The 24237-nt window shown below is 40.3% G+C and overlaps 2 protein-coding genes across 3 annotated transcripts; both read right to left on the minus strand.

Annotated features, from left to right (window-relative positions):
* Positions 1 to 1748: 1748 nt before the first annotated feature.
* Positions 1749 to 5123, minus strand: LOC108236930 (F-box only protein 39). The gene is made up of 6 exons (XM_017418008.2): positions 4741 to 5123; positions 4490 to 4661; positions 3123 to 3431; positions 2808 to 3032; positions 2047 to 2223; positions 1749 to 1949 (listed from the first exon to the last, which is right to left on the minus strand). The coding sequence occupies exons 1-6, from the start codon at positions 5085 to 5087 to the stop codon at positions 1821 to 1823; spliced, it is 1359 nt and encodes a 452-aa protein (XP_017273497.2). The 5' UTR covers positions 5088 to 5123; the 3' UTR covers positions 1749 to 1820.
* Positions 5124 to 17576: 12453 nt separating this feature from the next.
* si:dkey-175g6.2 (protein Ycf2) lies at positions 17577 to 22873 on the minus strand. 2 transcript variants are annotated; one of them, XM_017417911.3, is made up of 2 exons: positions 22595 to 22873; positions 17577 to 20713 (listed from the first exon to the last, which is right to left on the minus strand). In XM_017417911.3, the coding sequence occupies exon 2, from the start codon at positions 20676 to 20678 to the stop codon at positions 18672 to 18674; it is 2007 nt and encodes a 668-aa protein (XP_017273400.1). In that variant the 5' UTR covers positions 20679 to 20713; positions 22595 to 22873; the 3' UTR covers positions 17577 to 18671. The 2 variants fall into 2 exon arrangements, with proteins under 2 accessions (XP_017273400.1, XP_037834849.1); XM_037978921.1 differs by lacking the exon at positions 22595 to 22873 and adding an exon at positions 21366 to 21796.
* Between the last annotated feature and the right edge of the window lie 1364 nt (positions 22874 to 24237).

The following is a 24237-nucleotide window of genomic DNA, read 5'->3' on the forward strand; positions in this document are numbered from 1 at the left end:
GCCCACCACGCTGCCTGATAAGCAGCGCTGTATGGGCGCTGCTGATTACACGGTCACGTGACTTGGCGTGACTTTCTCAGCCAATGAGGTGGAGGACGGTGTTTCCGTACAGCACCGAGGCAACAATGGTCCCCTGTGTTCAAATGTTTCAGTCGACTGACGGCCAATATTCACACTAATATTCTCCTGATTTTTTTTCCGTACGTTTTTCCAATCTAACTAATTATGCATAAGCGTTTAACTCATTCAGGAAAGGAAATTTCAAAATATTTGACTTTTTTTACAAATATTTTCCCCCTGAAAATGCATTAAGATCCCCTCAGTTCCATCATAACCTTTGTTCCTTTGCTGCTTCATCATACTTGTCTTATGCTACTTTTAGTATTTACCTACTGTTTTGCTACTTTTAGCTTCTTGTTAACATTTTGCTACTTATAACTAGTCTTTTGCTGCTTTTAGCTAAAGTGTTTTGATTTTTAGCTTGTATTTTGGACTATTAGCTAGTGTTTTGCTTCCTTTAGCCTTTAGCTAGTGTTTCACTTCTTTTAACTTCTACCTAGCATTTTGCAACTTTTCGATTTTAGCTAGTGTTTTTTTCTTGTTTTAGCTTGTAGCGATTGTTCTTCTTTTATCTAGTATTTTGCTTCCTTTAACATTTACCTACTTCTCTGCTTCTTTTACTTAGTGTTTCAGTTTATTTAACTTTTATGTAGCATTTTGCAACTTTTAATTTTTAGTCAGTGTTTTACTCATTTTGGCTTTTAGTGTTTGCTTTTTAATAGCTTTTAGCTAGTGTTTTGCAGCTTTTAGCTAATGTTTTGCTTTTTTTAGCTTCAACAAAGCAAAGTCATTCAGCGCTTCATTTTTTTAAATTCAGTTTCTCTGTTTGTTTGTTTGTGTTTTCCAGTCATCTTTAAATTGTTAGTTCATGTTAGTACATGTTTTAATCTGACCGTTCTGAGTTTGATGTCAGTCTAAAGCGCATTAATTCAAATTTTCACATTATTTATTTATTAATCTTTATTTCACCAGGCAAGTCCCACTGGTATCACAGATCTCTTTTTCAAGAGAGGCAGCCTAACACGCGTATATTTAGGCTGCGTCTGGAGAAAACCCATGCAAACATGAGGAGAACATGCAAACTCCACAAAGAAAGACGCCGGGTCCAAGCTGGGGATTTGAACCCAGGACCTTCTTGCTGTGAGGCAACAATGCAAAGTGATCTTTGGAAGTGGGATTAGTTTTAACAAGGCTGGTTATGGTCCCACTTGGACTAGCCATTAGCTCATCAATCTGGTCAAACTGAGGTCATTTGAAGAGCTATGTACAACATTTAAGATATCAATTGTTCATCTTTCTATAGAGCCCTACTGCAAAAGATAGATGGGAACTATCCCTTAAAGACTGTCATAAATAATTTCTTACCCCAAATGATTGTGAACTGTGTTTTAGTTATAATTAAACCACATAATAAACCTAACTCCCATTGTAGCCTGTCATAAACCAGCCTAACAAGAGTGTACTATATTTGTGCTGGCTTTTAATCCATGTTACTTTAAATAGTGTGTTTGCTATGCCGAAGCACACACACATGCTTACATACCACCCCCACCCCTTTCAGGTTCTCAGTTTGAAGAAACTAGGTCAGTGTTTCCATGCTAACCCACAGCTCATCCCATTGTGCTGGCAGAAACATAAACACAGCCACGTTAGCCAGATCAGTTGTTGCTCATTTGGTTTGTTAAATGATAAAACGTGAAAATTTGATGCTTATTAATTCATTTTTATTTCCCTTTTTGTGTGCGTGACACATGCACGTGTCATATAAAGGGGATGACTGCAGCCAGGACCTGCAGCTCAGGAGGGAAACGTTGCTCGTAGGGAGACAGCACGTTCTTCAGCTCGTCTTCCTGCTCTGTGACGTTGTCATTCAGTGAGTAGATTCTCACCTTCAATGCAAATTGATTAAGACCGTTAATATATTTGCGTTCGCCCCCCCTGGAGTCGGTCCAGAATCAAATGCTGCTGCTTTGTTTGCTTCCTTACTTTAATCTTGTTCAGCGAGAACCTTTGGGTCAGCCTCATGTGCAGCAAACTCCCCACGGTTTGGACGTCCATGAAGGCCCAGACTCTCAGGTCCTCCAGCCGCTCGCACACAGCAACCAGCTCCAGCAGCTCCTCGTCCACTGACTCCACACAGTTGCTCACATCCAGGGTCAGATACTGCAGAGGAGCAAGAAGAGACTTGTCTGAGCTAATTTGATTAGGTAATGTAACAGGTTCTTCACAACTATTGGTTAGATCTAATATCTTTATCTATGCTGTGCCTGTCTCTTATGGCAAAAGGGGATTAGATAAAACAACAAAGCTATGTTTTGATTATGCTACCCTAAAGGTTTCCCCCTCGGAACTTAACTACCCTAAACCTCTGAAATACAGAAACACTGGAACGGCCACTAAAGGCACTAGGTAAGATTTGTGGCCGCCATCTTGCTAGGTGCTAACCCTACCACTGCATACTGCTGGCTTCTGCGGGTGAAACAGAAGAAGTTTTAAAAAAATGTATCCCATAAAACTATCCTGATTCCTGAATAATATTCTTGCTATTGAAACGTGGCCAGATGCCCCCAAAAATGTTGTTTTTGTTGTGGGACATTAAGATTCTAGAGTGAAAAGTTTACAGGTTACAATAAATCATGTTGCACGACTTGCAAACTTAGAGTTTGTGATCAAGTTTTAAGCTACTATATCATCAGACAACAGCAACAGTGTCAAATGTATCAGTGCAGTCTGCTCCGAACCCTGACCTGCAGGCTGTGTCTGTACCGAGGCAGCATGTGACAGAGGAGAGGCTTGATGCTCCAGTTTTCATCAGGCGAGTAGAAACCAGTCATACTGAACTTTCTCAGGGGGATCTCAGGCAGCAGGATCTTGGCCAGGCTGTCCGTGTTAATGACTTGATCCACTGAGATGTGGACTTTCAGGTCCGGATAGCTGGACACCAGAGTTGCCCATGAGTGACCGCACACCAGCTTGGAAAGGGAAAACGGAGCTAAGTGGCTAAGTTTCATTTTGGATCAGGCAGATATGCGTGTGTTTTTATGTTGGTACTCCATGCTAACCTGATGATGCGGCTCATTCCGAGTACACTGCAGGGAAAACTTTTGCAGGATCTTTCCACCTCTGCCAGAGGTCCACCCCTTTCCCCTGTGACATTGACAGAGTGACATTATCAGCTCATCCGACAGGCAGGAGTAGCTCAGGCCCAGGTAGGTGAGGCCCTGCAGCTTCTGCAGGATGCGGGGCAATCTAGAGTTGAACTGGACGGGGAGATGAGTAGAAAAGAAGTCCCTCAAGTCTAAAGAAGAAAGGCTGCTGTGAGGAGAAAGAGCTCTCTGGTATTTTACCAGCGCCAAAAGCACATCCCGACCCTGCAGGGTAAGAAAACCAGATAACAAGAGATTTCATTTTTTGCACCTGAATTATTACAGGTAGAATAAGAAATTAAGCTTAAACATTGAATAGAAACTTTAAAGGTATATTAAAACTATGATATCTGCCACAAATATAATAGACATAACAACAAGTAAATAAATCAAGAAGACAAACAAAGCAAACAAAACTTTATGCAATATTTTATTCAAGTATGAAACATTTTATGCTAAATCTTTGTTTGCTCTTTCAGTCATTATATTTCATCACACTACAACCCTTAAATATCTCTTAAAGAAGAAGAATATTTTATTTTTTTGCAAAAATTTATTTTATTTTTTTTCATATTAAGGGTGCCAAATGCCTGAACAGCGATGCACCCTTATTACCTTTCAGCCATTTTTGTTTCACTACAGTTTTTGATTCAGTTTGTCCTGCAGCTTTGGACAAACAAAAAAATACTTTAAAAATTATTTTATTACTCTTTGTCTTCTTATTCTACTTTTAGCTTTCAGCTCGCTTGTTACTATTTTATCTATTTCAGCTAGTCTTTTGGGTAGCTAACCTTTTGCTGCTTTCAAGTCACATTTTGTGACTTTTAGCCTTTAGCTACCATTTGGCTGTGTTTGCTACTCTTATCATTTAGTCACCAAAGTGAAGTGAAGTGAAATTTATTTATATAGCACTTTTCCGCAACAAGGCGATTCAAAGTGCTTTACAACATAGAAACAACAATCAGGTTCATAATCAAATACAGATTAAAACATCGTATCAAACATCATAAAAACATCATAATCAAATATAGAGATACAGAAGTGAAAACATCAATTATGTATATAAGATAATCTAAATAAAATCATGAAACTAAACATATCTAAACATGAGCTAAGATAGTCAAAATAGTAGCTAAGATAATCTAAATGAAATCTTGATAAAGTTAAAGCTGAACTAAACAACAATTAGGAATCTAACAATATCTAAAATATGAGCTAAGATAAACTAAACAAAACTAAAAGGCTAAAAGTAGACATGATTTTTGAACTGAAGTTGCTTTAACCTGTTGCGTGTCATTACGCATCCCATTCAGACAAAGATAGTTGAGCTTTGACGCTCCTCTGGTGAGGAAATTAATCAGGATGTTCACCACAGATCTTCTGTACCCTCGAGTCCAGCCGGACCGGTCCAGCTCCAGCCTCACAAGGGAGAGGGACGTCAATGGGACTCTCACACTGTGGAGACAAACTGACTGTTCAATGAACTGTCACAGAGCTGATTTCAGATGGGCCATCAGGAATCACCCAGCTGTACCTGACCAGTTCTTTAAACATCCCCCAGATGGTGTCATGCAGTCGCTGGGCCAGCACCGTCGACCTTGGAGGGCACACGGTCACCTCCAGCCTTTCCAGGTAGACCCCCAGGCTGTGGATGTAGCCCACAGCTGAGCCGTAGTCAGACTGCTTGTATTTGGAAAGCCGCCCGTTGAAGCGGAAACAGCGAGTGCGCCAGAGACAGGGTGAACGCATGATCCGGTACCAGTGATGGCAAACCCGAGCTGCCCTGCTGCGATCGGCGTCAGAGAGACGCTTGAAGATGTGCAACAGGGCAACATCAGGCAGCGTGTCCCACCCACTGAACCTCCCGGAGTCACTAGACATCTCCTCACTGTCCTCATCAGTAAAATCAGAGCTTCCCATCCAGTTGTTGGGCTCAGGAGTTTCCATGGTGTGGCTGTTGGATTTCAGGATTCCTGCAGCTTGTCTTCTCACTGTGGCACACAGTAAATACAGATTAACAGGCCAAGCTCAGTCTGGGTGAAGAGAAAATGGCAGAAAAACATCAAAACGATCTTAAAAGAGGACAGACTGCAGATGTGATATTACCTTATAGGTCAAAGTAGAGAGAATGGCAGTGAGTGAGGAACTGCAGAACTTTGGGGTTCTTCTGACATCACAAGGATTCAGTTCTAAATTCAAATTTGAATTCAGATTAAACAAAAACACTTTTGTTGTTCTTTAAAAAAAAAGGGTAAAACAAACATAAAATTCAGACCTTGTCATGAGGCTTGAAGAAGAATTTATATTATATATATATATATATATATATATATTACATTATATATAGTATATTTTATTATTTCTCCAAAGATCATGCAGCCACATAGAATAGATCATAGCATTAAAAGCAGTAGATGCCAAAAATAAAACTTTGCATCAACACATATTATCTCAATAGGTGCACATGCTGTGGATTTACAAATGGAGAGTTTTTCAAAGAAGGATGACCTAATTTTACAATATTTTAGAGGGATGGGTGAATTAAAATAAGAAATACAGCCAAATATGATGATTCACATTCATTATTGATGTGAATCTGATGAACTGAGCTGTAACTGGATTTAAATTTGACTTGTTTGATTTTTTTTAAAATTATTATTGTATGGCCATGGGAAGACTTCAGTTGTGAACTGAGTCTAAAACATCAAACATTGAACAGCTTCAATGCCGGTGCGAGTCAGGAGGGAAAAAAGTAACACGCTGAGTAAAATGCTTTTAAATCGATTTGATGTTTAATAGAAACTAAAACTAAATAAGATATAAACATGACAAGACTTCAGAGTTTACAAGAAGTTGTTTACTGACAAAAAAAATGTACAGAAATTTAGGGTTTAAAAGATTTTCAGAGCTATTTTGAGATATTTATGTATAAAATCATGTACAAGCAGCATTTTTATTTGACAGTGGTCCGTTTTATTATTTCGAGCTCTTCAGCCCGTCAAACAGAAGACACTTGGCCTGCGAGGAGAGAGAGAAAACAGTTAGACTTTCTGGAAAGCACTTGTTTGGTGATCAGTTTGTGTCTGTTTGTGTCTGTGTGTGTTCACAGGCCTATGTGCCAACCTCGTGCCAGCGCAGAGTGTCAGGGGTCAGGCCCAGGTGGCAGTGAGGACAGGTGTGTGTCTGGTCGGGCGTCTCCTTGTTCCTCTGACCCCAGCAGGGCCCCTCGCTGCCCCACAGGGGTCGACAGGTGGAATGGGAGGAGCAAGCTACTCCGAAGTGAGGTCGAGGGTCTGTTTGGTAGCTCACTTTCTGCCCACTAGAGGGCAGTGTTGGTGCAGAGTCTGAGTCCTGCCAGAAACAGACCCCCAAAAAAGTTCATCATATAATTGGATGTTTTACATTCAAAAAAGTATAACTAGAGGGTTTTGAGGTAAATCTATTAAGTTTAAAAAATAATTAGTTTAATAGTGTGAATTCTGATTTAACATCATTAGTCATTGCAATCCAAGTACTGCGTACAAAATGTTCATCTAATTCAGGGAATGGGTGCTATGACTTGGATTTTGTAACTTTTCAAATATGTGTTTTACTTTATCTTATTTAATTACAAATACTTTTATTTTTAGCTACCGTTATGCTGCTTTTAGTTTTTTATTCGTCTTTTGATACTTTTAGCTTCCAGCTACTATTTTGCTACTTTTAGCTTTGAGCTAGCATTCTGCTTCTTTTAGCTTTAATTCAATTCAATTCAATTCAATTCAGAAATACTTTATTAATCCCAAAGGGAAATTAAATGTTGTTGTAGCTCATAATCCTGGTTTTGTTAAAGAGTTGATGGCTGTGGGCAGGAAGGGTCTCTTGTAGCGGTCTGTCCCAATTTGTCCTTGGTCCTGGTGTCCTCAAAGAGTCCCACCACGTGAGCCTTGCTGGCCTCCTGCGGAGCCATGACGGCTTAGCAACCTTTAACGATTCAGTTTCAGCTTCTCTAGCAAATTTCATTAAAGTCGTCCATTTTCTTTAGTTAAATTGTGATTTCATTTCTTAGACTTTTGATAGGAACTGCAACAGAACGTAGTCTTTTGTATATAAACTTGATTCCAGGGCAACACTTGGATACATTTCTTGATCTAATGTGTTGTTAAACTGAAAAATAATCTAAACTGTTAGTTGAAATTAGCAGTGTTAGGTGCAAAGAAATTATATCACTACATTAGAACTGTATTGTATCAGTGAAACATGGTGGTGGTAGTATAATCATTTGGCCGAACTTCACTGCAATGATGACATACTTTTGTGGATGGAACGATGAATTCCACAGTACTACACTACTCAGTTCTAAAATAAAGCTGTTTTTACACTGCACTGACAAAAAAAAGTAAGAAAGAGAACAGCCCTGAATATTCAAGTGGTGTTAATCAGTGACCAAGTCAGAGTTCAGCACTACATTAGCCTCAGCAATAAAACATATTTAGTCAGAAATGAAACAACCTGTTCCGTGACTTTGAGGCGGTGATCTGAGTCAAGAGACCTGAGGCAGTACCAGCATGGGTCAGATGGCTGATCTGTAAAAATGCAAAGTGTACAAATAAATAAAAGAGCCTAAGATGAAAACAAGTTACAGGAATGCTTCACAGTTCTCATACACTGATCAGCTATGTGCATGTGTTTTAAATAAATTTGTAGGAACCTCTTTTAAACTTAAGATCAAAGTGCAGTGATTTCCAAGAGTTAAGGTGGCTGCTTTTATAGTTGGGCTTTGGGAGAGCCTAACAAAACTTAACCATCATTTAGTTTTGATGGTTAAAGTGTGATGCTTAGTGATGGTTGAGTCCTCAGAGAGCTATAGAAACAATCCTGAATGAGTGTGTGTCTCACTCTGTGGGATGGAGGGATGAGATGACACTGATGTGGCAGTCATCTCTTCTTCTGTTGACAGGTGAGACCGCAGGGGGCCGTCCTCTTCCTCCTGTGTGTTTGTGGCGTTCACAGCCTCCTGCTGCAAACCTTCCTCGCCACTGATACGCAGATCCTGTTCGCCCTTCATCATTTTCAGTCACACCAACCAAGCAGCAAAAGCATAAGAATAGCATTGGCTTGTTGAAAATTCAGAGATTTGTCAAGCTTGTTTGGCATTTTGTGACCCACCACGAGCTCTGCCTCCCCATTATAGGCTCCATCATCACTGCTGTTGCCTTCTCCTGGTTTCTGGGAGCTTTGGGGATCATCGGCCTCCTCGTCACAGTCCTGGGTCAGTGTTTCAGCTTGGGTAGACGTCATCCCACTGAGGTTTCAGAAAAAAAAGCAGCCAAATTAAAAGACGTGCCCTCCTAACTGCTGAACCAGAGGGTTATCAGCTAATCAGTCATCAGCTGCTTCCACCAGCTCAGCTTCTACTGTTACTCACAAGGTGAGCGCTTGATTAGTCGTAAACATTCATCCACTCCTTGCCTTACCTTTCCGTGCTCTCTCCCTCCATCCCTGCTCAGGTGTCCTCCCTCCCAGGGTGCCTGACGTGTTATTTCCTCCTAATCCCGCTGTTCTTTGACTTTTTCTCTTCCTGTTCTTACTCGTCTGCCTGCCTCGCCGCTCGCTCCCCCTACGTCTGTGAAACGGAAACTCCACGCTTTTAATATTTCATGTGTCTGAATAGCTCACAAGCGGGTCCCTGTAAAGAGTAATCAGGTGAGGGCTCTGATGTCTGCGGTGGAGTCTGATTCGACGTGAGCAAACCGGGTGAGACCTGCGGAGGTCCAAACGTTTCTCAGTGCTCTCACACGTTTGCAAGATGCACTTTAATTTATCTTGTTGAGGATATTTCTTCATACATTTACCTTATAAATCTATGATGGATGGTGACTAGCTGATTTTAGTTTATCCACGCTTTGCATGTTTTGAAAGTGATAACCAACATTTTTTTTTATGGCTTTTGGTTCGTCAAGAGCAGTGGTCTCCAATTCTGGTCCTCAAGGGCCACTATCCTGCATGTTTTCCTTGTTTCCCTGCTCCAACACACCTGATTCAGTGGTTAAATCACCTCTTCATGTTCTGCAGAAGCCTGTTAATCACCCATTGATTCAGATCAGGTGGAGCAGAGGAACAAGTAAAACATGCAGGATTGTGGCCCTCGAGGACCAGGATGGGAGACCACTGGTCAAGAGTAAATACATCAATCAAATAGGAATATATCAGGTTAGGTAAAATATATTACAATAAAAACTACACCCCAGTACTTACTCTGTACTTACCTGCAACTTACAGGGCACCTACAGGGATCGGGCTGTATTATGCAGTGACTTGTTGTTCTGTAAAAACAGAGTACATACCTGGTACTGGAGTATGAACCATGTAACCACAGGGTAACTTGGACCTTTTCTTGTGACATTACTACTATATCGTCAGTAATAACAACAAGTAAATGGCTTTAAGATAGATAGATAGACAGATAGATAGATAGACAGATAGACAGATAGATAGATAGATAGACAGATAGATAGATAGATAGATAGATAGATAGATAGATAGATAGATAGATAGATAGATAGATAGATAGATAGATAGATAGATAGATAGATAGATAGATAGATAGATAGATAGATAGATAGATAGATAGATAGATAGATAGATTTTATATTTTCTCTGGTGTACTGCAAAACATTCCTTCCACCAACAGATGGAGGTAGAGTACTTTTTGTGAATATTACAATTAGGAGGCATAAAAACGTCCAAAAATGAGATATACAGTTCTTGTGATTATGTATTACTTTTCCTCATTTGTCCCAGATATAATTGTGAAATTTTTGCATCTGCAGGTCTCTGATCAGCTTTCCGCTGAGCTCTTTGCGTCTTCCCACTGGCCTTGTTTTGACTCGATGAATTCCCAGTGATTACTACAGATGTGAAAGGAAACACATATCAGTGAATGCCATTTTAAAACCACAATAAGTACCTGCCTGGTGTACCTTGAGTTTTAATTCTGCTCTCGTCTTTTCAGGGAGAGAGGTGGAATCTGTGGGTGCGCGCTTGAGTCTCCAGCATCCGTACGTTTCTTCCTGTAAGTGCACAGCAGGTAAATTGAGTGTTTCTCCTGTATGCGCGTTGTTTTTTTGTGGGAGGAGGGAGACGGGAATATAAGTGGAGATGACTCACCACTCTTTTGTGACAGTGGTGCAGAGAGAGCGTTTTTTTTTCACCCATTCCTCTCCCTTGAGGCTTGCATGCAAAACAAGAAATGGAGAGAGGATGGAGAAGAAAAGGAGGGGAGGATTGGGTGTTAGGTAGCATTAGGGATGAGAAGTGGTGGTGGTGGGGTGCATGGATAATTGCAGGAGAAAAAAAAAAAGAGGATACCGAGCAGGACAAAGAAAGCCAGGAGAAAGATGAAAGGCGTGAGCAAAAAGACCTGGGCTGCAGAGATCATAAACAAGGGATGCGTTTCAGTGGGAGAGACCCTGGCAGCTCTGCCTCTGTTGTCCTAATGGCTGCTGAAAGCATGTTTGATGAGGCGTGTTATGTTCAACAATAGTGGTTTAACAGGCAAATCAACAGAAGTGAGTCGAGATTCATGTCTGAAAAGCCTTTTCACGTTTGGGCAGCAAACGTCTTCGCTCACCGAGCAGATGTTTACAACATAATATCCACTGCGATCATTTCTGTCTCAGTGACTTGTATGTTTAAAATGAATTTAACCAACTTTGCTTTTTATACTCCAACATACGGCTCCACACTTTTTTTTACTTTGTTATTCCTTGCGAGGATCTGAAACGATAAGCAATAAATACATTTCTTTGCGTATCTTCTCTTCTTCGTGAGTTTTATTTCAAAATTCATCACTATTTTCTCAACTGAATGACATTTGTGTTGCAATACTGGTGCACAGTGAGTCAGTTCCACTGATCAGCTGTGACTCATTCGACAAGTCTAACCAAAAAAAGAAAGAAAAAGAAACCCTAGGAAACAGTAAAAAATGGGTTGAATGCATTTTTTTTTACTAATCAAGTAAAAGGTTAAAGGAAGAAATAAATGGAAGAATATTTTAGTAAAAACATGAAACAACTGGCAGATTAAGCTGGTTGAGATGTTTATAGCAACACTGAGGTGGTAGACAATAAAGACAAAACAAACACCTGTCTGATGTTGTGTCAAATGTTTTGACGAAGCATTCAGTCAAACTGTTGGAAAATGTTTGAGTTTGAGTTGTAAATGGTGGAAATTTGCTCTCGGATCTCCCGTCTGGTTTTCCAAACTGAGGTGACCGTCTTCTGCAGGTAAGATAGTTACTTCTCACAATCACTCTACACAGCTCCACTTTTAAAAGACTAACCCTTCCTTCAAATAATCAACCAAAAACTGTTGTGAGCTGTTTAAACTTTTTTTTTTTTTTTTTGTAATGTCACGTCATTACATTTGTATTAGCTGATTAGAGATCAGTTGTTCCCAAAGTTGGGGCCGGGGCCCCACTGTGGGTCATTAAACACGAAGCCGGGGGTCCTGTGATGATATCCGGAAATCAAATAAAATTTAAAAATAATTCCTACTGAGAGTTTCTACTATAATTGTTACAAAACATGAAAACAATAGTCATAAATGAAGCTAGTAGCATAATGAGAGTTTAACATATTTGTGTTGTTGTTATTAGTCATTATTATTTATTTTCGTTATTTGTAAAATTTATGTAATTCAATCAAGGATATTTTGGGTTACAAGTCTTTGCCATTGTTATTTTGGGGGTCCAAAGCTAAAAAATTTGCGAAGATCCATAAATATGTCCAATGAACAGGTGTATACCAGCTACATTATTCATTTGCTCATTTCTATGCAGCTAATAAAAAACATTTTACTGATGTAGATCTGGCAGGATATAGGCACCAGTTCCCCACGAGCTGGATGGATGGATGGATGGATGGATGGATGGATGGATGGATGGATGGATGGATGGATGGATGGTGTAGATCTAGGACTACGTTGAGTGACGTGAATACAAAGCCTCAAACCACCAGCAAGCATGTAATTATCTGGTGAGACGAAGGTAATCATCAGTCTGAGGACAATGTAAGAGCTTTTTAAAACAAGGAAAGAGTTCAGCTCGATACGAAAAAAAAAATGTTTTCACGTTTTGAAGGAAAATAAAAAGGTGCTGTAAGAAGCAGCGCAAAGGTTTGAGACATTTTTTTTTCTTTGTGAATGTGACATGCTGCTTTTATCAGAGCCTGAACTGTGGAGTACAACACACTACCTGTGTGGAGTAGAAGTGCTACTGTGCAAAAGTTTTCAACCCCTAATTATTATTGTCTTGACATCTTCAAAATGCAGCAGAATAATGCTTATGTTTTAAAATATTTGGAGCAGACTATTTATGACTGTAGGCCAGTGGTCTCCAACCCTGGTCCCCGAGGGCCACCATCCTGCATGTTTTCCTTGTTTCTCTGCTCCAACACACCTGATTTGAATCAATGGGTGATTAACAGGCTTCTGCAGAACATGAAGAGGTCATTTAACCACTGAATCAGGTGTTGGAGCAGGGAAACAAGTAACTCATGCAGGATAGTGGCCCTCGAGGACCAGGATTGGAGACCCCTGCTGTAGGCTATTACAGGATTTGTGTAGGGCAGCATCCACATAACATCCCCCTAAGCCTAAACACAGGCTTGGGGGATGTTAGCCCCAAGCTTGCATTTTTTAAACAGAATCTAACGCTTCCCAAGCGACAGTGAAGTTTGTAAGTTGGGATGAAGAAAACATTCTGAAAGGATTGTATAAAACATAACTAGTGTGAAATCAGGATCTACATGGAAGTTTGTGGATTAGCATCGTCTATATTTTTTGTCTTTTATTCGGGTTTTATTTGGACAAGTGAAGAACGTCAATCATCAATTTTATGTCACAGCGAGCGTGAACAACATGATATCAGATTTATCAAGAAGTGGAAGGCAGCATCTGTGTTAGTAGGGAAAGAATAAGAAAAAGTTTATTGCACAAGATTGAGCTTTTGGTTTTAAACTCCTACATTTTGCGTCATGAACCCATGTTTCCATTCATGCAATAGGGTCTGGCTGATTCCAGTGACCATTAAAAAGGTCACACATTGGATAAAGTTACACATTTCTGAGGGGGTTGAACATGAGTTGACACATTTGGAATAAAGAGGTTGTATTTTTTTCATACCTTTTTATCAGAGAAATGTTTAAACATCCGTTGTAGGAATGCTTCACAAAGATGTGGGAATCCAAACAACATGAGACAGCTAACAAAGCTCCAGCAAGACTAAATCAGCCTGTGCTCAATTAGTTGAAACACGCACAGGAGGGAAAAAGAAGCTAAAAAGGTCTGGAGTAATGGAACCAACCTAAAATGCGCCTGAAGAGCATGTGTCATTTTATTCTTGTGAAGGTGTTACCATAATCATCTCAAAATCCTCCCAGTTCTGAGAAACTAATGGCCAAATGAGCAACGTAATTAGCCCAGCAAAGCAACACTGCCTGAAAGATATGAAAATGGAAAGAGGAAAAACACCCAAGAAAGGATATAAAAATACACCATTTGCTGAGCAAATATGCCACAAACAAGATACTATTAGTTGCCATGCAACCTAATATGATTCATTTTTATGTCAGTAATTTGGTTCTCCTAATGCCGTGTTCACAAAATGGGATTCACTGTGTCAATATCTGGACTGCTATACAAAAATCAAACATTTCTACAAGCAAATATACGTTCTCGTTCCCTAATATCACGTTAACATTTAAATTAAACGCTGAAACAAAGTCCCAGCGTTGTCAGATTTTCACAATCGTAATTTAATCATGTTCAGAAAGCCTATTCAATATTCAGACTACTAATGGCTGACATTTTTCCTCTCATTTCTTTTTTTTTTGTAAATGCACAAGCTTTTTTTTTGGAGGGGGGAGGCATTACAGATGAATTGTTGTGCTGTCAGACCGTTTCGTGCCAGGAGCTGGATGTACACCAGAATCTGTGCCTTCTGAATTTTTCAAATTGCAATTTTAACATAGCACACCCACCGGGCAAAATATAAATGATTACTGTAAGGAGGTAGTGCAATCTAAAGTTTGACATGAATATGTTTTGGTTTTTTTTGGTGCTGAAAAAATACAATCCAAACTGTGTGGTATGGAGGAATATTATTGTAGAAATGTTTATGGAGTTGTGGAACTGTGTAGTAAAGAATAAAACATGATTTTTAAGTTTATTTACTGATTCTGACCAGTATGGTCATGAAAAACTTTCCAGTATACATGTTGGAACAGTTGCTGCTGTGTTTAAAATCTGCCAAATGTTACAAGAGTACTAAATCAAAAGAAAGCATATTTTCCACTGCTTCAAACAGATGTCCTCGCTGTGTGAACAAGCAGATGCACTCTTGCCAATAACAGAAGGAAATATATTTTAACTGAACATAAAATCTGGCTTCTGAGTCAAAATGCCTTCCTGTTGGCAGTTTTGGAGTTATGATTGATCACAGCAACAGAAGACTTTTTTGGGGGGTATATTCAGTTAAATTGCTCGCCTTTCTCTTTTTTCTTGTTTGTGTTAGTTTAATCACTCAAGCTGGGCGTGTAAAAGTAAATGTTTATTGGCTCTGCGATTTTTATTAAAAAAAACACTATTTTAGGCTTTACACAAAAATTGAAAGTAGCACTAAATTACTCAGATAGAAAAATAAAACAATCACTGAGTTTCTTTATGACCTATGTATGTTAGAAAAAATGATTTCTCATATAGTATTTATGTGCAGAAAAGGTAGACATGTAATTAAGATCTTGATCAGTTGTGTAAAATTAAAGACAGAGTATGATGTGTTTCTTTTGAGAGTTGGCGATTTTTTGTAGAAGATGAAGAGCTAAAACAAGTGAGAGATTCTTGTTTGTTGTGTTCTTTCTTACAAGAAATAAAGTTAGGAAGTAAAGTATTGATTTTTTTATGAGAAAAGTCACAAAAATATTATTTCTCTTTTGTTGTCTTGACATAGGTGTAGCTTTTTTTATGTATGAACCATAACGATATTATATTGACTGCTTAAAGTGATAGGTCAGACCTTTTAAAAAGGACTTCTATGAATAGGTTGTTTAAAGAGCTATCTTCAACAAGTAATATATTAAAGATTAATTATGATCGAATTGACGAGCTAATGGCTAGTTCACATTTGGACAAAAACAACGTGGGCTGCTGCCTTCTGAAGACAACTCCAGTCTCCAAACTTTCATTGCAGTTTATGTGAATGCTGTTTTATAAACCTTTACACCGCCATCAATTTATTGTTACACAGTTATTGATGCGGAAATAATATAATATTCCTGCTGGAGATGCTCCAGGCTGCACCAGATGTTTTACAGCTGGCCACTGCTGCCACTATTTGTACCTGAAATACCCTTAGAGTTCTATGTAAATGAACAAGTCTGTGCTTAGTGCAAATAGCGGTAACAGCAAACTCGCTGTAGCACTTTCAGGAGAAATATCAAAATATTTCTGCCAGAAAAATGATGCAATGCAAAACTGACAGTGACTGCATGATCCCCATTGAAATGTTTGTTTTAAGACAGGAGTGTCAAACTCCAGGCCTCCAGGGGCCACTGTCCTGAACGTTTTAGTTGTTTCCTGCCCCAACACACCTGATACAAATAGTTGTATTACCTCTTCACCAAATCATCAGGTTCTCCAGAAGCATGTCCACAAGTCATCCATTTAAATCAGGTGTTTTAAGAGGTTTGGTCTTGGCCCCACTCAGACTAGCCTTTAGTTTAACAATCCGATCAGAATAATCACCGTTTCTACAAACTGCGATCGTTAAAAGAGCTATCTACGAAAGGTAAGACATTGATTCCTCATAACTTTTCCAAAAGACTTGAACGATCCTCTTAAGAGACAGTTTAGTCCAGATCAGTAGAAAGGAGAACATGATTTATTTCTCTGGTAATGATGCAACAAAAGCAGAGTTTATAAGGTAGGATTGAGTCACTGCTTCAGGAAGAGTCGCAGAGCTTCTTTTGTCGCTGTGTTGATGTTATTTGCATCACTTTCTTTGTCTCAACCATCAACTGGCTGAAGTCCAGTTTGATCTCAGTTTTATTGTTTGACCTAAAATCCCTTTATGATGAAACCAGAGGTCCCAGCAAACAAACACATCCACTCTTGGTTACTAATTAAACAAATGGCGTCAAAAAATTCTTTAATGAAATTACGATTGAGAGGAACCTAGCAAAAAACCAAAAAACGTTCGATTCCAACCACCACTGTCAGTGTTTAGCTCTGACAGCATGCAGAAAGTTTGTTTCTATACCAAATAAGCACCAACTGGGAGCACTTCAATGAATTTATAGCAGGAGGACGCATTTCCTATGTGATGTGAGTGAGGGGGAGGTGTGGAAACAAGATATGGTAAAACCCATCTGCCAAACACCTTTCCAGCAGCCGACTGGCAGGCTCGAGGCTGCGGCGAACATGACTCAGTCTTTATCTTGAATGCCAGCAGCTAAATTACTATACAGCTCAAAGAGAATCTGTGTGTGTTGGTGTGTGTGCCCGTGTATCGGTGTGTGTGTGTGTGTGTGTGTGGTCCTGCGCAGTAAAGTGTACAGATGGATGACTCATCCACCAATCATGTGACTCATCAATCACTGCAGTTACCATTTTCCTCCCTCCTTCTGAATTCTTCCATTCTTCTGTTTTCTTTGTCCTCATTCATTCCGGTTTTCTTTTTTCTTCTATTTTTTGGGGGGGTTCTTAATTCTCTGAGGTCGTGATTAACTCCTTCTATAGGCTTTTCTTTGTCTCCACCCTGATGTGACTAGGACATAGATAAAGTTATGTTTCAATTGATTATATTTTTTCTTTTTTGCTGTCCAGTTGTCTTTTCTGGGTTTTTGTTTTCTGCTGTAAATGATAGCACTCTCCAAAAAGCCATTAAAAAACTGAACTTTAATAAAATAATTGCTTTTATTTTGGATCATATAGCAAAACTAGTAATCATCATGCTGTTATTTACACATTGCACGGGCATATTTATTTGACACTGTACATCTTACAATGCTAAAGGTGACATCAACAACAACACGCTCCTTTTACAAGACGGATGGCTTCACTGTACACACAGTGGCCCTCTTCCTTTGATTTTTCTGTTTGTTTTTTTTAATCTTCACAGTTTATTCAGAGAAAACAACCACTTCGATTTCTCCATACTGTTTTATTTTTTTCTCTTTTTTTGTTCTTTTCTTTTTTTTGTTCATTTTTTAAGATGCAAGTAGAAAGACGTGCATTTAACGGCTTTACGCACAATCCCTGACTCCCTGGCCTGAAGCTTTTCAATGAAATTCTTCTGGAAAGTAAAGAAAGAAAATACAAAATAACAATATTAATAATAATAAAAATGCTTGTTGTAGCCTCTTGGTGGAAATCTGGTTTCAAAGGCTGCAGAACACATCGTGTGATTTCAAGTATTCTTGTTTTATCTTTTGAAAAGAAAGAAGAATATGATGCAAGAAAATAAAATGACTAAAAAAACTGTGTGTGTGGGGAGGGGTGGGTTCTAAATCAGAAAAATGAAAAGGATGATATCCCTATCATGGTGGATCTGCCCATAAATGTGTTGAGACAATAAGTTTTGGATCCCAAAATGACTGAAAACCCTTGGTCCACCAGGTTGGAAGTGTTTTGTGTTAAGGTTTGTGCTTTTGGAGTCCACAGGGTTTCCACATCGGGGCCATTTGTGATGAAAATAATGTGATATTTCCCTTTTAGAACAATGGCGCTTGTAAGGCAAAAATCTGAATCTTGAGTTTGAAAGAAAAAAGAAAAAAAAGTTGTGCATTAGAATCGCAGCTGTTTAAAGTTGATCTGATCTGGCATAAGAAAGGCATCAACACACATCAAATACAACAAAAATATACTGTCAACATTTGACAATAGCAGATTTGTATAGTTAAAGATTCATTAAACTGGTTTTGTTGTGCGATATGACAGACAGGATATAAAACAGAAGATACAAAGTGATGCTGTAAACACAATCCTCATAAAATGGGCACATCTGTGTGTAAAATATGTCCTAACTTGATGTGAGTGTTGATGTGTTTGTGCGTCCTCTATAATTCTCTGAACAGATACGAGAACATCAGAGATTGACCTGAATGGAGGCAGACATACACCATGGTATGTTCTGTTTTTTTTTTTTATAAATGTAAACTGACCAAGAGGCTGAACATGGTTACAGGGAGTTTAAAGTGGAACCTCTTCATTCTCGCCTTGACTGAGAAAAATCAACAGAATTACAGTGAAAAACAACAAAAATTTAACTTTTTTCTTTTTTTTTTTAACTTGTCAAACCTTTAAATTTCCATCAGGCTCAAAACACATCTCCTCCGAGTCTTTATTTTCACCTCTGTTTTTGCTTTTCCCCTTTAAATCTCCCCCCTTCATCGGTCCCTCTGAGCTGACAGTGTCCAAAAGAGTCTCTCAGTACATTCTGCGCTTCATGTAGATCCTCTCGATAAAGTTTTCCAGCTCCTCCTCACTGTCCAGCTGGGGCACCAGTCCGTCCTCTTCGTAGTCGTCTCCCTGTGTGGCTTGCGGGTAGAAGTACGGGGGTCGCCTGCCCCTCCTGGGTGTGATCACCGGTTTGGGAGGGGGCAGAGGTTGGTAGGTCCGTGGGTGAGGAAGGATATAGTTAGAGATATACGGGGTGAGAGGCAGGCGAGGTGGTGGCTGCTGCCTCCATCCTTGGCCACGATTCTTACCCCCGCCCCTGTGCCTGCGTCTTGGGGCCTGGAGATCAAGTTCCTGGGGGCTGAAGGGCTGGTCTCTGGAGGGAGGAGGCTTGCCATAATACTGTGGCTTAGGATATGGGAAGTAAACAGGGTAGTAGGCTCGATATGGCTTTTGGTAGTATGGATAGGAGGGGAAGGCTAAAAACTGCTTCTGGGGTTTATACCAGTAGTCAAGCTGCTTCTGAGGCTTATACCAGTAGTCCTGCTTGTATGACTTGACTTTATCCTTGTGCCATTTCTTGTTGGATTTGTTGTACTTATAAGGAGCTTTCTTGGGGTTTTTTGAGGCTGTGTAGTGGTAAATAGGTGGGGCAGCCAGAGGAGGAGGTACCAGAGGTCTGAACCGTGGAGTGACCGGATTACTGCTGATCGGCTGCTGCTGCAACTCTTTCCTTTTCTTCTTCTTCTCCTCTACGTCACTGATGATCTCGATCACATCATCAGCGGGCAAGTGCAGCTTGCTGCTTATCTCAATCAGCCTGTCAATCATCTGCTGGTCCAGGTCGTCCTTGTCGGGCAGGACCTCCTCTGATCTTTTGTCCTCCGCCGTGTTGCTGCTCTTCTGCCGCGGCTTCATGTAGGACTGCTGCTTCCTCCCCATGTACTGCAGCAGCATGTCTGAGGCGATGTCCGCCAGCCTCTGCTCCTCCTCTCTGGCTCGCTCTGCCTCCTCCTGCTGCCGGAGAACCTCCTGCTTCTCGGCACGTGCCCTCACCTCCTCTTCCATATGCGAGAGGCTCTCCTCTTCGGCCTCAACTTCCTCCTCCAGTTCCTCCCCTTCATCTTCAAAGTCGTCCATGAAGTTGCCCCCCTTGACAGGTCTGTTGCGGGACATGTTGTCCTGCCAGTGCTGCTTTTTCCCGGCCCGAGCCAGCTGAGTGTTGTACGCTTTGTAGCCCTTCAGAGGAGGCAGGATCTCATTGTCTTGGAGACCCAAGTCTATGTTTTGGAAGTAGCCTCTGATTTTGCGCTCCAAGGAGGGATCATCTTCCTGTGAGGTGAAACCCGCTCTGCCTTTGTCTAAGACATTTTCTGAATCGTCTTCCACCCCCTGCTTCTCTTCTTCATTTTGCCTGCCTTTCTCACTTACACGACCAACATCATTCATAGGCCACTTTTCATCTTCCTCTGACCTTGTCGTTTTATCCTCCTCTTCCTCTTTTTCTTTGATTTCATCCCCCTGAACAGCTGCCAAATGGCCTAGAATTACCTTTTCAATAGCCTTATCAGCCTCTTGCCCCTCCTTGTCCTCCTCCATCCCCCCGTCTCCCTCTGTCTGCTCTGCTCTCCTTATCTCACCACCCTCCACGCCTTCAGCGGAGGGCAGCTTCTGCCTCTGATCCTCCTCCCAGTCCCTGTTTCTGCTCCCAAAGATTTCGCCATCCCCTGGGTGGTCCAGGGACTCCAAAAGAACAGCGAGCACCTGCCCAGGGTCCCTCACTTTATCTAATTGGATATCTTGGCCCAGGCCCCGACCCCGGTCTGGCGACGCGTTGTCATGGTCGGGCAGACTCTGGGGCGGAGGCAAGAGAAAGGGACCAAGACTGTCCTCTTTATGGTCTGTCCGGGTGCGCCCCTCCACCCCTCCCGCCCCTTGCTCACCCTGCACAGGGGCGGCAGCAGCTAACTGTGGAGTGACAATAAGCAGGACCAATAGGATGAGGTGGGCTGTGGAAGGAGCATGATGACAGGTCATGACCACGCAGAAGTGGCAGGAGGGAGGTGAAGCACCTGAAGGAGGCGAAAGAATAAGGCAGAGGGAGAAGGAGGGGGGAACATGTCATCTGTTATTTCTGTCATTTCAGAATCATTTGACTGTTAATCATTTATTTTACATCATCAAAATGAAAATGTCATAAGAGTCCTAATTTTATAATTAAAAGAAAACCACTGACCTAAGGATTAAGAGCCATCTTAAAAACACCCCATTTACAAATCTGCGCCATAAAAAAAAGCCAAACGAATTTAAATTGCGGGTGGCATATGAAAACAAGTCAGACATCACTCTAACGACCCGTGACAGCTGGGCGCGCGTTTTCAACATAAGATTGATTCTAGTTTCAGTTTTTCTTTTATTTTTCAGCGCTGATGGTTGAAGAAAGGCACCCAGAAATCGTGGACCTCAGCCTTTATTTGTTCGATTTCATGCGTTAAAGTCCGCGTGTTTTATTAAGACAGGGACGAATTTGAGCTTTAAACTAAAACATTGGGCGTTTTTATTTATTTTTTTAATTAATGTTCTTCTTAAATTGCGCGCCGTCTCCACATGGTGCGGATCAAACCTTTAATCTATTTGTCCTCATTTTACCGAGCATATGTTACAGTTTTAAAGATGTTTAAGAAAAGGGAGACTGAATTTTGTGTTAAACAATGAAAGTCTCACCTCTTTCTCCAAGCCAACGCGGCCAAGATGCGCAAAGCTTCCATTTTAAGCGCCAATGTCCTTAAAATAAATGACAGAAACCCAACAGATCCGACGGCTGTCTGTGTTTTAGCTGCAGATTTTTTTGTTTGTATTCCGTGCGTCAAAGCGGCTGGACCGGGCGCTGGCGTAAAGATGGCACGCTCCTCCAAGTCATGCGTAAAGCTTCTGGCTGCGGCTGAGATATTTAACCCTACGGTCCCTGAGTGGTCCGTCCAAATTGTAAATGAACCGGATAGTAAAAATTTCGCAGAAGAGAGCCCCCGTTTTTGTTTTGTTGTTTTTTTGTCCTGGCACAAGCGACGGGAGGTGCAGCCAGTGAGGAAAACGCGTCTTTGTCCTTTTGTATGATGTTTCTCCTCTGTGTTCCGGTGGCGGAATGCAGCCAATTTCTCTCTTTTTTTTTTACGCAAAGCAGTGCAAATTTTATTTGTTTAAATTTTTGGTGAAATTAAATCCAAGAGGAGCAAAACGAAAGAAATTCGTCTAACATAGGCCTAAATGGTTGAAATTTTTGGTTTTATTTACAAATCATTGCCCGAAAAATGACAAATTTGTCTATTTTTAAAAGAAAAGAAACGTATTCGCATTTTTATTATTGTTTTGTGTTACTCACGTAAAGCAAAATTTCAGGATGAAATATCGAGTCAAGCTGAGATCTGAAAGGCTGCTGCGTGAAATTACAGATAATTACTCTGACAAAGCAGTGGTTAAATTCTCCAATCAGCTCCTCTAAATACAAACATTGAAATATTTTTCGAGGTTCGACTCATTGTTTTTAATTTTAAACAATCACTAAAGAATTTTTAAACAAAAACGGATAAAAAAGAGAATTTTGTGAAAAAATATATATTTAATGTAAAGACCATGTAGAAATCGAAGCCTATATCTTCAAATTTCCCATTTAAATAAATTAATTCAGTTTTTATTCATTAACAAACGCACTGAACGATTTTATCTTACAGTCAGACAAACAACAGTCGACTAGTTGCCACAAAAAATAATTGCACCAATAAAATATATATATATATATATTCTGAAACAATACATTGCCATAAAACGGCTTAAATTTCATGTTTCTAAACGTTAAAAAATGTAACAATACATTGATTATTGTTTTAAAAAATGTTCTCATCTATCTGGTCAGGTTGATTTGCGGATGATACATAATGAAATTTGGTTCCACTTACCTGAAGTCCCACTGGGGGGTGGGGAAGTGGTCAAACTCACAATACGCAGGAAAAGCCGAGATTGATATCATGAATAGTGGATCACTTCTTTTCTTTTTTTTTCTTTTTTTAAGAAAACCCTATTTCCCCCCTGCTTCTTGCTTCAGCCTTTGACCAACATTCATAATAATAATAATAATAATAGCAATAATAATTTAAAAATAAAATGACACTCTGGCGTTCTTTGTTGAGTTTGAAGCTGTGTTTGGATCGCAGCTGCTCTGGCGCTATAAATGTACAACTGGGTGAATGTTTTCAGCACCACGGTCAGCGCAACTTTATTGTATATACCCCCCTTGGACCACGTGACCAGCGCTCTCCCGCCCTCCCTCAATCCACCCCCCCACCCCGCACCCCCCCAGCTGCAGGCAGTGCTGACGTCACTCCCATTGATAAGAATGTTGGTGGGGAGATAGGACTGTGAGTTTAGGCTGGCCCCAGCTGATGAATGAACGGAAATGGCATGAATGAAATAGTACTTCCCTGAATGAAAAGGGGGGAAAATTGTAGAGATGGAGCTGCTGCTCAGCCATCTTCTTTTTCCTTTTTTTTTCTCCTTCTCACACATTGAAGATATCGCATCTTCTCTCCTTTGCCCTTTTCCTTCCTCGGCTCCAGCTTGTTTGAATTTCAGCCGAAGGAAAACACGCATCAAATTCACAAGGCGTCAGACAGAAAACTGCTGCTAAAATTTTAAAATGACTAATAATTCCATATTTTTGCCATAATTGTTCCAAAACATAAAAAGTGTAGTTATCTAAAAATGGAACTGATCTAATGGGTGTAGAGGCAGCTGGTGTTGTCATGATGTCCTTGTTTAATTGGCCGATTAGCAATGTTTGAATATTTCCACCAAAGATACTTTGAGTTTCTGCCACAGTTATTTTGTGGGTCACTGGCTGAAAAGCTTGGAAATCAGTGGTATATTCAGCAATATGAGACTGACTTTTTCTGTCTGGTATGATTTATTATCACAGTTACTCTGTGGCACCCACGGGAGCGGGGGGGTTCAAGCTTTTTTTTTCATGATGTAGATGTTCAGCATGTGCATTAATGTGTATGCATTTCACAACCACACGTTTAAATTTAGACTGTTTTTTTTGTTAGAAAAGATCAATGTGAAATACTTTGTCTTGTTCATGTTAACATGGAGCTAGAGTCTTTAAACGGGGGGTGGGAGGGGAGACGGGGTACACCCTGGACAGGTCACTAGTCCATCACAGGACAAAACCAGGCCCACAGACACTCCCTCCAGAGGGAAATTTCAAATCATCAATTTAACCTAACAGCCATGTTTTTGTTCTGTGGGAGAAAACTGGAGTACCTGGAGAAGAGCGACGCTTTCAAGGGGAAAGCATGCAAACTCCACACAGAAAGGCCTCTACTAGATATGAACTTTCTTACTGCAAGGTCAATGAGCTAACTGTTTCCCCATCATGTGGCCTCATGTTATCATTTGTGGCACATATTTGAAGAGCATAAAAGTAAACCAGCATCATCCAAATACTCACACCTTACAAGAGTCTAAATATGTCTGAGTAGTTTTATGTAGGTAAGTAAAGTTGCACTTTGAGTACTTTGACTTAAAACTCTGTTTGAGAGCG

Source organism: Kryptolebias marmoratus, linkage group LG13, assembly GCF_001649575.2.
Source record: "Kryptolebias marmoratus isolate JLee-2015 linkage group LG13, ASM164957v2, whole genome shotgun sequence".
NCBI classification, from domain to species: domain Eukaryota; kingdom Metazoa; phylum Chordata; class Actinopteri; order Cyprinodontiformes; family Rivulidae; genus Kryptolebias; species Kryptolebias marmoratus.